At 52.8% G+C, this 16,782-nt stretch overlaps 1 protein-coding gene across 3 annotated transcripts in view; it reads left to right on the forward strand.

Moving 5' to 3' along the window:
• The first annotated feature begins 1,693 nt into the window (after window positions 1-1,693).
• Window positions 1,694-16,782, forward strand: part of NISCH (nischarin) — a 32,885-nt gene continuing 17,796 nt past the window's right edge. The window contains exons 1-7 of one of the 3 annotated variants that reach the window (XM_081818773.1): window positions 1,694-1,872; window positions 4,022-4,105; window positions 4,692-4,874; window positions 13,720-13,768; window positions 14,686-14,849; window positions 15,234-15,329; window positions 16,480-16,575. In XM_081818773.1, the coding sequence (XP_081674899.1) occupies window positions 1,777-1,872; window positions 4,022-4,105; window positions 4,692-4,874; window positions 13,720-13,768; window positions 14,686-14,849; window positions 15,234-15,329; window positions 16,480-16,575 (768 nt within the window). In that variant the 5' untranslated portion in view covers window positions 1,694-1,776. The remainder of the gene's footprint in view (window positions 1,873-4,021; window positions 4,106-4,691; window positions 4,875-13,719; window positions 13,769-14,685; window positions 14,850-15,233; window positions 15,330-16,479; window positions 16,576-16,782) is intronic. The other 2 variants (XM_081818778.1, XM_081818789.1) reach the window with 2 other exon arrangements.

Consider the following 16,782-nt stretch of genomic DNA (forward strand, 5'->3'; position numbering starts at 1 on the left):
AGCCCTGCCCCACTGCATTCCGGGCCGGCCCGGCCCAGCCCACCCCTGCGTGCAGTATCCTCCACCCCCTCCCCCAGCCCTGGTGATCTCAGGCTGGCCTGAGTCCCTGTGTCCTCTGCCCAGCGCAGGGAGCAGATGAAGGGCTGCAAGGACCACGTCTTTTTCCCTCCGTCCTCTATGGCTCCCAGGGGACTCTCTGGAAAAGTTTCTTGAATGAATGAAAACGTGAGCCAAGGACAGGACAGGTGCTTCGAAGTAGCGGGCCCCAGGCCAGGCCCCTACACACAGCAGCTCAACTCCAGTCAGGGAGGTGGGCAATATTATCCCCAATTTTCAGCTGAAGAAACTGAGGCTCCTGGAGGGCTGGTGACTTGCTCAGGGTATGGCTGACTTGGCAGCCCCTGCCTTAAGCTAAACCTGTTGGAGGCGGTGGGGGGGGGGGGGTGGCCGGTGCTGGCCAGCAGTATGCAAGGAGAGGCCCTGCCAAGAGAAGCCTCGAATGCCAAGTTCAGAGTACGGTGCTGTGTAACCGTTGGAGAAGGAAGTCATTGACCCACCTTAGTACAGAGGGGTGTGGAGCCCATTCAGCCAGGGGTGTCAAAGCATCCATGCCCAAGACCTCTCATCTCCCCAGGGAGAGCAGTACTAGCTCTGGGCTTGGGTGAGCTGCATTTAGTCGTTCAATAAACACACCCACAGATGCCCGATCTGTGCTAGACTCTTCCCCTCCAGCTCGGCTACCATCTCCCTCTTCTGGGTCAGGGTCTTCCCCTGGGTTAGGGCTCCACCTCTGTGCTACCCCATTCCAGCACTGTAGTTTCTGGATCCAGGGCCAGCCTGTCACCCCACCTTCTGAGCTCTGGTAGGACACCATCGGGGGGTCTTGCAGTCGATGACCAGCACATATCCCTTCCTTCCACCCACATGCAGAGCCCTCTCGATAACCACACCAGCTCCCTGCCTTGAGTGTCGCGCATTGCATAGATGAACCGCATACAATAGAAGAGGTCTCCAAATCTCCGAGAGGTTAAGAACTGGCGCAGAGTTACTCTGTCCAGCTCGAGCTCTAAGCACAGCTCATATATTTTTTTAATCTTAAAGATGTTATTTATTTGTTTGACAGAGAGACAGCGAGAGAGGGAACACAAGCAGGGGGAGTGGGAGAGGGAGAAGCAGGCTTCCCGCCGAGCAGAGAGCCCGATGTGGGGCTCGATCGCAGGACCCCGCGACCACAACCCGAGCCGAAGGCAGAGGCTTAACGACTAAGCCACCCAGGCGCCCCCAGCTCGTATCTTCTCCTTCAATCCTCTCGTGCCCTCCAGGGAATGAGCCCGAGAGCCAGGCGGGGCGCGATTACTGCCTCTTTCTGGAGGGGGAAAAACAGAGGCCAGGTGGAGCAATGACTTGCTTCGGGTAGCCCGGGAGGTGCGAGGTTTTCCGTCCTCCCTTCCCGCGCACCGAGTGGCAATGCCCAGAGCTACCCCCGCCCGGTGCCTCCGTTTCTCCCAGGCTGCGGGGAACGCCGCAAAGGAGCTTACAAATGACGCGAGCGCTCAGGCCTCTGCGGCCTGCGCACGCGCGCTGTTGGCGGCTGCTGTCAATTACGCGCGAGGGGCGGGGCGAGGGCGAGAGGAGGCGGTGGGGCCAAGATGGCTGCGCGGCGCGCGGCGGGGGCGGGGGGCGGTGGGGGCCAGGGGGCGGTGGGACGCTGACCCCGCCCCCTGCTGCTGCCAGTCTGCGCTCGGCAGTGGCGGCTGCCGCAACGGAGCCCGGAACATGGCGGCGGCGGCGCGCAGCTTCGGGTCCGAGCGAGAGGCCGAGCCGGTCAAGGAGGCGCGCGTCGTGGGCTCTGAGCTCGTGGACACGTATACGGTGTGCAGGGGGCGCGGGCGCCAGAACTGGGGGTGGCGGCTGGAACCCGGAGTCCCAAGTCGGGGGGGGTGCTGGGGGGGATCTGGGCCCCGCCACCGGGGAGGACGCGGTAGCGGGGGCCTCGGTTTCGAGGAGGGGAATCTGGGGAAGGCGTATGGGTTTCGCAGGTCCGGGGACAGGGCCCTGGGGTGGGTCCCAGGGAGGCAGCTTGGGGAAGGGGTACGCTTTCAGAAATGAGGGCTAGGGTTGGGGAGGATCTGGGGATAAAGGGGTCTGCGGAAGACGGGAGTCTAGATGAGGCGGAGGCCCTTCTAGATCCTCTAGGCCTGTAGGGGCGCCGGCCTGGGAGGACGTGACAGGGGGTCCGGGAGGGGAGGGGTCTCTGATGGATGGAATCGGGGAAAGGTCCGGGGTCCTGCAGGCCATGAAGAAGAGGGAGCGGGGCCTTGATCTGGGGGTGGGGGTTGGGGTCGCAGTTGAGATTTGCTTTAAAAAAAGGGGGGATCTGGAGCCCCAAGGCCTTGGAAGTCAGGCAGAGACCAGATGGGGGAGGAGTGGAGCCGTGACACGGGGGAATTGAGGTCGTCACTCTGGGCTGAAAGTATAAGACCCAGGAACCTCAGGGGTCTTCATGGCTTTGGGCGGAGGGAGCCTGTTGGGGCAACAAGGCGCCCACACACTTCAAGGCCTTGGGAGAGGTGGAGAACAGAAAAGAGGGGTGGAGTTCCAGACTGATGGAGTTGGGAGGCTTTTCTGGATCTGTATGGGGTTAGTCGCCAGGCTTGTGGGCCTGGTAGGCAGCCAGGCAGGGACTGGCCTTGGGGTGGGGGCGTATTGAGCATCTCCCAGCCTCCTGTTCTTTGTTCCCTGAGGATGGGGGCGGGGGGGGGGGCTTTGGCCCTGCCTTCACCCCACCCCCTTGGCCCTCATCCTAACCCTCTTCCTGAGGGTCATTTCTCTGGCTCTTTTTCCTTTCCTGGGCGGCAGGAGGGGGAGGGAAGCTGCCAGGCTGGGAAGAGGGGCTGGGGGCGGATCCTGCAGCAACAGGCCAGCCCTGGAGAAATGGCTGCTCTTCTCTGGAGGCTTCAGCTGATTTGATGATTTCTCCTCCCCCTTCCCTACATGCTGCAGAGAGGGGCGGGACGCTGAGACCGGAGGGGGGGGGGCCTTTCCAGGTGAGGGTTGAGGTCTCAGAGCTGATGGCCGGTAGGCCATTGCCCATAAGCAGCATTCAGTTAGGACGTCAGCTCCAAAAAGCTCTCCCTATTCGCGGGGCTGAGCCCCTTTTGCATGGATATAGGGGAAGTGGTGATCCAGGCTGACCCCACGGTTTGTCTCGGGTGTGCTGGTTATTATTATATTATTAACACACCTTTTGTTGAACGCTTGCTGCATGTCAGACCTTGTACAAAGCATTTTGCTTGAATTACTTTATTCAATTACTAAATCTATCAGATTTTAAGATGGAGAAACTGAGACTCAGAGAGAATTTAGGCTCCCAGTCACTTACATAGGCCAGCCAGGAAATGGCAGAACCAAATATTGAACTCAGGTCTTCCTTGACTCCAAGGCCCTTTCCCTTAACCTGCGAAGCCATATTGCCTTCTGCTAGTCTTGATTGTTCATCACTTCCCTTCCCCCCAGCCTCCCATCGGCTTCTTAGTGCTTTGATGCCTGGCTCAGCAGCAGAAATCCTAGCCAGGAACCAGCTGAAAGTGTTGGGAAGGGACTTGCTTCTAGGATATAGTCAGGGCACCTGGAAAAATACACAACAGAGAAGCTAGTCCTGCCAGACCCCACCCTGTTCTGCTGCTCTTGGAGGGGGTGGCCTTGCCTGCAGCTCAGGTTAGAGGCTGGAAGTAAAAAACTAAAGAGATGGCTTGATAAGATGGTCACCTTTTTTGTTCCTCACTGTTAGGTAGACCTATGGATTGATCCCGTGTGCCTGCCAGCTGGTGCTAGGGCTATGGAGGAAGCTGCGAGGGGGTCCTGCTGCTTGGCGAGGGTCAGATGCAGAGGCTAGTGGGCAAGGGTAGCCTAACTTTGGCCTGGGGGCTGGGTGGTCTGGGTGGCCTGTGGCTATTGCTGAGGGGAGGACAGGGCTTTCCTTTTGGCTGGCTGGGCAAGGACTGTCGGTTTTCCCTTGTAGGTTTATATCATCCAGGTCACTGATGGCAGCCATGAATGGACAGTCAAGCACCGCTACAGCGATTTCTATGATCTCCACGAAAAGGTAACTCTTGAGAACTGGGAGTCGTCTCAGGGCTTGGGGGCTTTTAGGCCAAATTTCCATTGTGCCACACATTAAAGTGAGGGCAGAACCAGCTCCGTGCCTATAATGGTCAGTGTCCCGGGGAGGGAACGGGTTTAAACTTGTCCCACCTGACTAGAGCTACTCCAGAGTCTTGACTTTAATGTCTGGCTGTGATTCCATTTCTTTCTTTGTTTTTGGAGAGAGCCACCTTTCTCTGGGTCATTTGCAACATGAGTGTTTTAAAGACAGGCCACCGCTCTGATTGGTTTTCATTCTGCTTTGGAAAAAAGTGGTGGTTCTTAGGGGCCTGGGGGTATTTTCTGACTGTCTCTACAGGCTCCAGATGGAGCTCCTTGTCTGCAATCAAGGTACTGGTATTTCCAATACTATTTGAATCTGATGAGGCCAAATTCCAGATGCACTAGTTGGATCGCTAATTCTCATACCACTGCCGGAAGGGGTTGTGGGAGTTTTGGCAAGCACCTGTCCTCACGCTGCTTGCCTCGATCCTGCAACATCACAGACCTCTGGGGCTGTGGTTGACCATGCTTCTATTTTCTTACAGCTGGTTGCAGAAAGGAAAATTGATAAAAACCTGCTTCCGCCTAAAAAGATCATTGGGAAAAACTCAAGAAGCTTGGTGGAAAAGAGGGAGAAGGATCTGGAGGTCTACCTGCAGACGCTCCTGGCTGCCTTCCCTGGCGTGGCCCCCAGCGTGCTGGCCCACTTCTTACATTTTCATCTCTACGTAAGTTCCTCTCCAGGTCTCTCCTGCCAGCCCTCAACCACCAGGCTCGAGGCAGCAAACCAGCGTGAGCCTCTGCTTTCGGGGGAGGTGGGGCGGAGTTGTACCCTGAGGTTAGAAGATGGAGGAACATCACCCTGCTGTGGATGGGGTGTGGGCAGAAGCCCATTTACTGACAGATTTGCTCTAAATTACACCGTGGCCACAGAGGTTTTCCTTTACCATGTGGCATTTTGTATAGTGAAAACAGCCTGTGGGTGTTCAGGCTAGTTTTCCAAATGGATGGGGGTAGAGTGGAAACAGCTGACACCTGGGATAGAGGACGGTTTCGCTGTTGGTTCAGCTCGAGATGAAGGAATCAGCCTGCGTTGGCAGAATATGGCCATGGGAGGGCATCCTCAGGGTCCGAGGTGCCGAGGGTCAGTAGATAGACTCCACCGGGAGTATGTGTCCCGGAACGGCTCTGGATGGAGGAACAACATTCATAGGCTGCTGGTGACAGGATGAGTTGTCACACCTCACAGAGGGAAGTTTGGCCATGTGAAACTCAGACGTTGAAAAAACTCACAGTTCCACTTCTGAGAATTTATTCTAGGGGGAAAGCAATCAGGCAAGCGTAAACAGGACGTAGGTACATTCCAGGATAGTAGCGAAATACCGAAGACAATCAAAAGTCCAATAGGAGGGGCGCCTGGGTGGCGCATTTGGTTGGGCGACCCGCTCTTGGTTTCAGCTCAGGTTAGTGATCTCGGGTTCTGGGATCGAGCCCTTCATCAGGCTCTGCGCTCAGCGGGGAGTCTGCTTGGGATTCTCCCTCCCCATCTGCTCCTCCCCTCTCTCGAGCGTGCACTTTCTCTCTCTCTCTCTCAAATAAAAAATGTTTTGAAAAAGTCCAATAGGAGGTGTTTTTCAAAAAATCAAGGGGTACAACCCTGTAATCAGATATTCTAGAAAATGATGGTGCAGCTGTGGATTTGTTGACATAGGAAAATAAGTATGTTACTATATGAAATGAGCATGCCATAAAATGGTGTGTAGAATGGTCCCCTTTTTATGAAAAGAAATTTATGTGAGTATATTTGCCTAGGAAAATTCTGAAAGATCATACACCACAGTACTAGGAGTAGTTAATCTCTGGGTAATAGATTTTTGGATAATTGACATTTAATTGTTTTCCTTTTATGTGATGAAGATATGAAAGAATCCACTCCATTTTCAGGCTCACCCTTTGGGAAGGGACCTGTGGGTTGTGGTCTTAAGGGCTCAAATATGTTTACAACACAATTTTCTTGAAGTGTTTTCAGAGTAAGACAGCCGAACCTTTTTTGGAGTGCTAGGTAGAGCCTGGAAATTCGGTGATGACGCTAGCATTGGGTCACTAAGCTTGGAGGGGCTGTGGAAAATGGGTGGCATTTACGGATGGGCTGTATCTGTCTATCCATCTATATGCTTTGGATTTTATTCAGCATATACTAGTAACTGTAGTTCTCAGTTTCCTATTGTAGACATTTTTTTTATGTTGTCTTTTTTTTTTGTTTAAAGATTTTATTTATTCATTTGAGACACAGAGATACAGAGAGAGAGAGAGAGAGCATGAGCAGTGGGAGAGGCAGAGGGAGAGGGAGAAGCAGACTCCCGGCTGAGCCAGGAGCCCCATGTGGGGCTCGATCCCAGGACCCTGGGATCATGACCTGAGCTGAAGGCAGACGCTTAACCATCTCAGCCACCCAGGCGCCCCTATGTTGTCTTTTCTTATGTGAGGAAAAATTTCCATTTCTTATGCGAGTGTTTCAGATAAACTTTACCGGTTAGTATTTTAGGAAATGCTGTTCTTTAAGAAAGCTTTGGTTAGCCATTTAAGGATAAAACTTGATAAGCAGCCCTTTGAAAGTATAATTCATTGCTGAAGACCTAGGTCTTTGAGCGGCAGGTTTGCCCCACTCCGAGCATGGAAAGGCCTGGGCTGCTCTTTTGAAATAGGTTTGCCTGAGGTGGACCTGGGCCGGCCCACACCTGAGGTTCTGTTTTGAGGCATGCTTTACTGCTTGGAACAGTACTGAAATACTGTTACCAGAAGGGCCCCTGGGTTATATAAATCCAAGGATTTTTAAAAACTAACTAACCCATCATGAAATTAAATCATGGTTTCTCAGCTGTGGCACTGTTGACAATTAGGACTGGGTCATTGTCGTGAGGACTGTCCCATGCGCTGTTTAGCAGCATCTTTGGCCTCTACGCCCGAGGTGCTAATAGCCACCCCAGGTTGGGACAACCAGAATGGCCTCCTGCATTGCCAAATATCCCCCGAGGGGCAAAATCTCACCTGATTTGAGAACCACTAGATCCTCAAGTGAGTTTGAACAAAGAGGGCCTAAAAGATTCCTCAGCCTTTTCTACAGGCTGGGAGTTCTTAGGGAATATTTCTTCTAGCCTTTGTCCCATCAGTGGCCTCTCTGAAATTATTCCCAACATGTTCCATTTCTTGTGGGGCTGACATTGGACAGGGTGGACTCAGGGAACCCTAGTTGTCTGGAGTGCGGGTTTTTTTCTTTATTAAAATATAGTTTACATATCATAAAATTCACTTTTTAAAATAGATTGCATGTCTTTTTTTAAAATATTTATTTGTGAGAGAGAGAGGGGAGAGAGCACAAGCAGGGGGAGGGGCGGCGGAGGAGCAGAGGGAGAAGCAGGCTCCCTGCTGAGCAAGGAGCCTGATGCGGGGCTCGAGCCCAGGACCCTGGGATCCTGACCTGAGCCAAAGGCAGACACTTAACTGACTAAGCCATCCAGGCGTCCCAATCCCAAAATTCACTCTTTTAAAATATACATTTCCAGGGCGCCTGGGTGGCTCGGTCGTTAGGCGTCTGCCTTCGGCTCAGGTCATGATCCCAGGGTCCTGGGATCGAGTCCCACATCAGGCTCCCTCCTCGAGGGGAAGCCTGCTTCTTCCTCTCCCACTCCCGCTGCTTGTGTTCCTGCTCTCGCTATCTCTGTCTCTGTCAAATAAATAAATAAAATCTTTAAAAAATAAATAAATAAAATATACAATTCCTGGGGCACCTGGGTGGCTCAGTCTGTTAAGCGACTCTTGATTTCAGTTCAGGTCATGATCTTAGGGTCCTGAGATCCAGTTCAGTGGAGACTGTGCTTCTCTCTTTCTCCCTCTCCCTATGCTCCTTGCCCGGCTTGTGCATGCACGCTGATGCGCACGCTCTCTCTCAAATAAATAAATCTAAAAGAAAACAAACAAACATTGAAAGTATACAATTCCCTGGTTTTAGTATATTCACAGAGTTGTGCAGATATTACCACTGTCTAATTCCAGAACATTCATCACTATGAAGAGAAACCTCGTACCCATCAGCAATCACTAATGTACTTTCTCTCCCCATGGATTTGCCTATCCTGGACATTTCATATAAATGGAATCATACAAATGTGGCCTTTGTGATGGGCTTCTTTCACTTAGCATGATGCTTTCAAGGTCCATTTGTATTGTACTTTGGTCCTTTTTGCCTGAGTCATATTCTGCTGATTAGGTATACAGCATTATCCATCAGTTGATGGATGCTTGGGTTTTTTCCACATTTTGGCTAGTACGAATATTGCTGCCGTGGACATTCATATATAAGGATTTGTGTGGACATAGGATTTCCTTTCTGTTGGGTATACATAAAGAGTGGCATTGCTGGGTCTTATGGTAACTTCAGCTTTTTGAGGAACTGCCAAATTTTTTTCCATAGCGGCAGCACCATTTTACATTCCCGTCAGCAGTGTGCAGGTTCTTCTCTCCCCACATCCTTGTCAAACTTGTTTCTGTCCACTTTTTTGATAACCATCCTGGTGGCTGTGAAGTGGTATCTCATGGTGCTTTTGATTTGCATTTCCCTAATGAGGTTGAGCCTCTTTTCACGTGCTTATTGGTCATTTGCATATCTTCATTGGAGATGTGTGTTCAGATGTCCTCAGCACTTTCAAAAATTAGGTTACTTGTGTTTTTATGGTTGAGTTGTAGGAGTTCATATATATATATTCATATATATATAAATTTTGGATATTAGACCCTTATCAGAAATGTGATGTGCAAATGTTTTCTTCCATTGTGTGAATCGTCTTTTCATTTTCTTGGTAGTGCCTTTGAAATACAAAAGTTTGAGATTTTGATGAAGTTCGGTTCATCCATTTTTTTCCTTTGGTCACTTGTGTTTTTGATGTTCTTAGAAACCATTGCCTAGTCCCAGGTTACAGAAATTTACAACTTGGTTTTCTTCTGAGAGTTTTATAGCTTTAGCTCTTATATTTAGGTCTTTTGTCCATGTTGAGTTAGTTTTTGTTTACGGTGTGAGGTAAGGGGTTCCAACTTCATTTTTTTGCAGTGTGGATTTTGATGGCAAGGAAAGAAGGCAGCACTTCTCTCCATGGCCAACTCTGAGATGGGGATTGCATGGGCCAGGGCATGTTGCTGTGAGTGGGCACACCTCGGCACTGGGCCTGTTGCTGTGCTGTTTCTCTCCAGATAGCTGTGGCTTCTGGAACTCCTGGGACTCCGTGACAGACTTCATGCCATCACCCCACGAGCAGAGGTTTTCAAATTCAATGAAACGAATCCCACAAAGAATTTCTAGCACACCATTTTTTTTTAACTGATTTTTTTTTTTAATTTCATTTATTTATTTGAGTGAGAGAGAATGAGAGATAGCACGAGAGGGAAGAGGGTCAGAGGGAGAAGCAGACTCCCCGCTGAGCAGGGAGCCCGATGCGGGACTCAATCCGATGCGGGACTCAATCCCGGGACTCCAGGATCATGACCTGAGCCGAAGGCAGTCGCTTAACCAACTGAGCCACCCAGGCGCCCTCTAGCACACCATTTTGTGGCAGGATGTCAACCAGTGGACTCGGGAGGCAGGCCATTTCCAGACCCTTTAAGCCTTTTTTTTTTTCCCTGAGAGCGAGAGCATGCACAAGGGGCAGAGGGAGGGGGAGAAAGAATCTCAAGCAGGCTCCACGCTCAGCACCAAGCCTGATGTGGGCTCGATCTCACAGGCCTGAGATCATGACTCAAGCCAAAACCAAGAACTGCTGCTTAACCAACTGAGCCACCCAGGTGCCCCCCCACCCCCACCGTTTATTCTAAGTCCATCATTTGACTTCTTTGTGTCCCAGTTCCTCCTTTGTAAGCTTGGGGGTGATGACCCCCAGCCCTTGAGCATTGGAGGAGGCTGTGCAGTGACAGTAAAGGACCTGCAAGAACAGTGGGCCCACCGAGACTCACCAGGTGCCAGCCAGTACTGGCTGCCCTGGTAAGGAGAGGCACTCAGTTCTTGGCAAAGGTGGCATTTCTGTCATTTTCTTATTTTAAAGCCAGTGGACTAGGACAAAGATACTTTTCGAAATTTGAACCATTTTTTTTTTTTTTAAGATTGTATTTATTCATTCATTTGTATGAGAGAGCAAGCAAGCGAGCTGGGGGGAGGAGCAGAGGGAAAGGGACAAGCAGACTCCCCGCTAAGCGCGGAGCCTGACGCAGGGCTTGATCTCACGATCCCAAGATCATAATGTGAGCAGAAATCAAAAGTTGGATGCTCAACCGCCTGGCCACCCCGGTGCCTCAAACGGTTACCGTCTTGATGTCAGCCTTAGCATTCACCTTCGTCCTTTGTCTCAGCTGCAAGTACTGAGGCTGTAAGTGAGGACAGATTTCTCTGTAACTTATGGCCTTGGAGCTCTCTCCAGTGAAACTTGAGGCTTGAACCTCTCTTGAGGCTAGGGAATTTTTACCTAAAGCCAAATTGCACATAACATACCTGACTCTTGCTAGAATGCCTCATCACGGTCATGAAATAAAAGTTACATAGGGTCCTCCCCACCCCTGACCCTTAGCATGTGTGTGTGAACCACACAGTGCCGTGTGATGGGAGTCCCTTGTCTGTGCCCCATTACCAAGGGCTCTGTGCTCGAGTACGCTCCCAGCAGGAGTGCTGGGCTGGCCCGGGGTTACTCCTTGAGCATAGGCACAGGCGCTTCAGGGCGTACGTGGTCGCGGGCTCTGCCTGCGCAGACGTGCTCAGAGTGGCAGCCGCCGAGCTACAGCCTGACCAGTTCATGGCGCATTTGTGTGCAGCTCAACTCGGGATCCTGGCAGGCACCCGACTGACGGGTCTATAACCCATTTAGGGATGGGTGTTACTGGTTTTTTTAAGTGTAGCTAATTTTAATTGCATTTTTTTTTTTGAGGTATAAAGAATGTCTTTTTTAAAAAATGCTTCTCAGTTCAGACCTTTGTGGCACCCCGAAGCACTTTAGGTCCCTTCCGCCTAGATTGGGTGAGGTGTGGGGGGGGTCACCTGTCCGCACAGGTGACCTCCTAGCAGAATCTGTAGTGACTTAGGCTGGGGGGGGGGTACTGATTCTGCACACCTTTGGTCTGTATGCAAGGCTGGCTTAACCAGAACTCTGAGGAGGCCAACAAAATTCTCTTCTCAGGAGACTTGTACCGTAAACTCAGGGGCCGAGGCATCCCTGTGTTCTCTCTGATGAAGTCTCCGCAGGGGGAGACGAGCCTGGGAAACTAGGTAGTGTTGCAAAAGTAGACAGTGTAACAGCAGCGTGCACTTCCTGTGCCCGGAAGAGCGGAAAGCAATTGTCACATAGTTTGCTTTTTAGATTGCCCAGAAGTAAAAAACCTGCTCTCCGCTTAGCATCAGCCCTTGACCGTCGCTATCTTGCAGCTTTCTGTGTTTTCCAGAAATGCCAGCCTTGTCCCCTGAGGGGGTATTGAGGGCAGCTGCCCGAAGAAATGTAACATTGTTAGGTGTGGATGGATGGCAGGGAGCCCCTTCCCGAGGGAGACCTTCTGGGAGCCCCAGCGTCACTAGCACGGGCCAGAGAGTTGCTGCTCAGGAACCTGCCTCTTTCAGGGCTGACCAGGTGATGCTCACAGCAGCGGGCTGGGGAAGTGCTGACTTAGACTCCGGCCACGGTGCTTAAAACTGTTGGTAGAGAAACGAGCGTTTGGATCATTCCAGGCTCTTACTAATCTTCAGTTCTTTACTGCAGTCAGGGAAACTAAATTGAGTTTAGGTCGTTGTAAGAGACTGAAGTTGAACTTCGGCCTGAACGGAGAGCCTCTCTCCTCCCTACCTGGAGCCCTCTCCTGCTCAGAGTCTGTGTCGTCCTGATGGCCCCTTTGCATCTGACCTTGGATCTTGCCAGACCCTGTGCTTCTTAACGCTGGGGCTGTGTTTGCTCATTTCCGCCCCCACACTGGGCTTTTTGTCCACTTGTGATGCCGAAGGGGGGTTCTTCTCACACTGTGTGTAAACTGAATTTTGAGCAGCTTAAAGAAATAAACACATTTTTAAAAGCTAGCATAAAGTATTAAAAGAAAAAGAGGAATATCTCTATAATCTTGGGATGGGGGAAGAGCCCTGAAGTCACAAAGGAAAAGAATCACATATTAAACAACTTTTATAAAGATGAAGCATCTCTGTGTGTCAGGAAAACCGCCACAAAGGTAAGAGGCCTGCATGACAGGGAGAAGATATTTGCAGCATATAAACAACCGTCAGCATATCCATCATGTATGAAAGATAAGGAGACAAACCACAAAGAAAAACAGGAAAAGGACACTCTGTCTCCTGCAACCTGGTGCCTTTTGAGTCCCATCAACATGTGAATCGCACGTCCTCGTGGCCGAGATGTTCCCATGAGTCATGAAGGCAACCGCGTGGTCTCCGTCCAAGCCTGTTTACCAAAAGTCCTGTTGGCTGCCATCTGTCAGTTCGTTAAAATTCTTACCTGCCCGATGTTGGGCTGGGGGCCGTGGGGTCCTGCCATCCCCAGGATCACACACGAAAGTCGCTTTGCTGCTTCCTGGCCATGTAACACTGGAGAGTACAGCAACTCTTCACCTCAGTTTGCTCATCTGTGAAACGGGGTTCAGGATGCCATCTTCGTCGCATGGGGCGTTGGGGCCGTGGAGTGAGCCAGGCGCTCAGGCATTGCCCACCGTGGTGTAGATCCCAGCACGCCAGCTCTGAATATGACTGACGGCTTAGTCTTTCAAGCCTCCTGAAAGGAAGTCCTTTCTTGCCTCTTTCTGAGGACCCTGGGGCCATGGGGACTGTTGCAAGGCTGAAGGATGAGCATAGGCAGAGAGCCAGCACTCACTTTCTTTTTTTTTTTTTTTTTTAAAGATTTTATTTATTTTTTAGAGAGTGAGCGAGAGAGAAACAGCATGAGAGGGGAGAGGGTCAGAGGGAGAAGCAGGCTCCCCGCTGAGCGGGGAGCCCGATGTGGGACTCGATCCCAGGACCCTGGGATCATGACCTGAGCCGAAGGCAGATGCTTAACCATCTGAGCCACCCAGGCGCCCCAGCACTCACTTTCTTAAGGCACCTTTGGAACATGAACGAAAGTAGAAACGGTCACTCTCAGAAGAAACAGGACTTCCTCTCAGCCACGCCCTCTCCTGGGATCCTCTGGGGCCAGTTTTGGGGGCTGCTGGCTTCCCAGCTGACTGCCAGGATCGCCAGGCTTGGCCAGCCTCCCAGGCCTCGTGCCACAGCCAGGGCCTGTGTGTGCTGAGTCGCCGCGATAGTCCGTTCCTGTTCTTCCTTTGAAGCGACATTCCAGATGTCCACAGGACTGGAGATACTCCGTTTCCCTTCCTGGGCAATTTGATTTATAGTTTACTCTCTCCCCTGTCGTATGTTACAAGCTCTGTTTGTTTTATTAGCTTTCTAGAGAGTTGACATTGCAGCAACAGAGAGAGTAGATGGCCGGGAATGTGAGTCTGAGGGCCTGGGGGCAGGGGAACTCTAACTGCGGGTTGATTTCTCTGCAGGAGATAAACGGCATCACTGCGGCACTAGCTGAGGAACTCTTTGAAAAAGGTATGTGGCCGGGAGTCCCCAAAACAGTGGCCACTCGCCCAGACTTGTCAGACAGCCGGGATCCAGGGTGGCACGGAACTCCTGCCAGCGAGTGCTCCCCAGGGCCCACCTCCCCAGGGTTGCTCAAATCCCTGGGCCTGGTCCACAGCCGAGCCTGCCTGTCCACCTGCCCACTGGCCCTACAGGCAGCCAGGTCTAAGAAGCTGTGGTCTTTTACCTTAGGACTCTTGAGTCCCCGTGTCAGGGGCTAACCCCAGGCTCAGGATCTAGTCCAAAGCCCTGTGGTGGAGTTCTGGAAGGTGGGTGACCTGCTGCCATCTTGCACCTGCTTTGTCCTTACCTGAGAGAGTTGAGACGTCAAACAGAAGCGAGTCCTGGGTCATGACCCTGCCAAAGAGCCTCGTAACAGTAGCTAACGTGTAGTGAGCGCTCCTGCCCTTCAGCCTCGTGTCGGGCAACTCCCCGCCTTCCTTCCAGGCGGTGCCGATGAGGTCACTGAGGACAAGAGGGTGCCTGGCCTGGAGGAGCAGAGTGAGGACTGTTGAGAACCCCGCCTGCTCGCAGGTCCTGCGCTGGGCTGGCTCCTTAGACCCCACCTAACCTCGGGCTGTGTGCAGGTTGTAGCGTGGGTCTGCTGCCCCGACATGCCTCACACCGGCTTGGTCCCAGCTCAGTGCCGCAGATTTTGACTCGGCCTCGCTTCAGGGAGGCTCCCCAGTCGCACATTCTCAGGGCCCTTCCCTCCTTTGTAATCGTGTGTCCTGGGTCTGCCCTGTGCCCAGTGTAAGCTCAGGACCATGGCTTCGTCCTGAGGGTGATTGCCTCATGCTTGCTAACTGTTGGCCAGGGGGGCAGACGCCCTGGCTGCACAGTGGGGCTGGGGCCGGGCGCTCACCCTGGGGGCACGGCTGTTGCAGGAGAACAGCTCCTGGGGGCTGGCGAGGTCTTTGCCATCGGGCCCCTGCAGCTGTACGCGGTCACTGAGCAGCTGCACCACGGAAAGCCCACGTGTGCCAGTGGGGACGCCAAGACTGACCTCGGGCACATCCTGGACTTCACCTGTCGCCTTAAGTACTTGAAGGTAAAGCTGTGGCAGCTTGGAGAGCCTCTCGGTTGTGGGCATGGAGCCCAGGTGGGGCCGAAGAGCTCACTGGCTGGCAGTGTGTGTGAAGGTGGCTGAATGGGCCCTGGGACCTGGAAGGCCACCTTTGGTGTTCTTGGCACTGCACTTCTGGCAGTGAGCACCAGGGGGCAGTCGTGACCCGGGGTCCCCTTGCTTTAAACTTTGGCTTTAGCCTGCTTTGTTGACCACGCAAGTGGTCAGTGGAGGTACGTGCCTCCTGCGCCTCACGTAGCCCGGCAGAGCCGCAAGTCAGGTCTGCAGCTGCTGCAACACCCCCCCACGAACATGGCCGGGGAGCACTTGCAGCAGCGTCCCTGATTCAAGCCCTGTGTCTGGCCACAGGTTTCTGGCACAGAAGGACCATTTGGAACCAGCAACATTCAAGAGCAACTCCTGCCTTTTGATCTGTCAATATTCAAGGCTCTTCACCAGGTGGAGGTAAGATCCAGGACCCCTGGAGTCTAGGCGGGGCTGAGCCCACGCGGGTGTGGTCTTGCTTCTGATTACTGTGGCTAGAGAGTGTGTCTGGGCTTACCCGTCAGGCCTTGTTGCTTCCGTGTTTGTCAGTATGTGACAGACCCCCGCTAGGCAAGTCAGGCCCATCTGAAGGTCTGGAGAGAGAGGGGCCTCTACTGCTCTTGGCTGGTCTGCATGTCTGCTCTGGGCACAGGCAGCGTGTGGACAGGGTGGAGCTCCAGCACTTGGCTCTTTCTCCTCATGGCTCAAGTTGAAGTGCTGGGAGGGCATCCTGAGGGTCAGGCAGAGCCAGTTCCAAATCTGTGCCTCCCAGGGCACAGCCACAGAGGGCGTTGAGGGTTCTCTGCCCTCCGGTGTGCCCACACCTAGCAGGAAATACTTTGTGTTACTCACTACCAAATTCCTGGGTTCACGATGTCAGTTTTGTTAACATTTTTTTAAATGCAAGGGGCCTCAGTAACGGATAATTTTTAAAAATGCTTTAAAGCATCTATTTCTGGAGCGTGCCTTCTGTGTTCAGCCCTGTGTCCTGATGGACGCTTCTCGATGGAAGCTTCCCAACAGCCCTATGAAATGGGTATTTTTATTCAGAAAACTGAGGGTTCGGGAGGTAAGGAAGTTTGGCCAGGACCACACAGTCAATGAGGGGAAGCTGGGATCTGAATTCAGCCAAGTCTAACTCCAGAGCCTCTGCTACCCATGGGACTATTCTGCCTGCACCATTCTGGGCTAGTCCCAGAGACCTTGAGGACCACATCCCTTGATGGGAACCTCTGGTGTGTGCCTCCACCAGAGCTGGCTGAGGAAGGACCGGGGAGTTAGAGGAGTGCCTAACTCAGCCTCTGCTCGCAGGGTGAGGCCCCACAGTTGGGGCCTGTAGGTGGGTAGCGTTCATGGGCGTGCTTGGGCGTGTAGCCCTCCCTCCTCGCTGCAGGACAACCAAGGCCAGCGAAGCAGGGCTGGGTGAGCAAGAGGGCCCATCGTACTCACTGTGTGCCCAAGGCCCTTTGCTCTCAAGTTGTGCTTTCCAGAGCTCGCTTTTCCTGTCCACCTGCCAAGCCCTAGTCAGCCCTTACAGCCTTTTCTGAGATGCAGCTGTTTTTTGTTCCAGATAAGTCACTGTGGTGCCAGGCACATCCGGGGACTCGTCGCGTCAAAGCCCACCCTAGCCACAATAAGCGTCCGCTTCTCCGCAACCTCTATGAAGGTGAGCTCCACCCGTTTCCTGCCGGGGCATGAGGGGCAGGGTCCTGCGCTGATGTGCCGCGCTCCTCCGTGCTGAGGGCCGGTGTGAGCGTCCCAGCTGTTGCCGGACACTGGAGGTTGGACCTGCCCGCTGGGCGGCCGCACACTCATGCGGATCCTCCCACCGCTTGACAGTCCCCGGGACGCTGTGGTCTGTGTCTTCGTCAGA

Source organism: Leptonychotes weddellii, chromosome 1, assembly GCF_054177405.1.
Source record: "Leptonychotes weddellii isolate Sample4059 chromosome 1, ASM5417740v2, whole genome shotgun sequence".
NCBI classification, from domain to species: domain Eukaryota; kingdom Metazoa; phylum Chordata; class Mammalia; order Carnivora; family Phocidae; genus Leptonychotes; species Leptonychotes weddellii.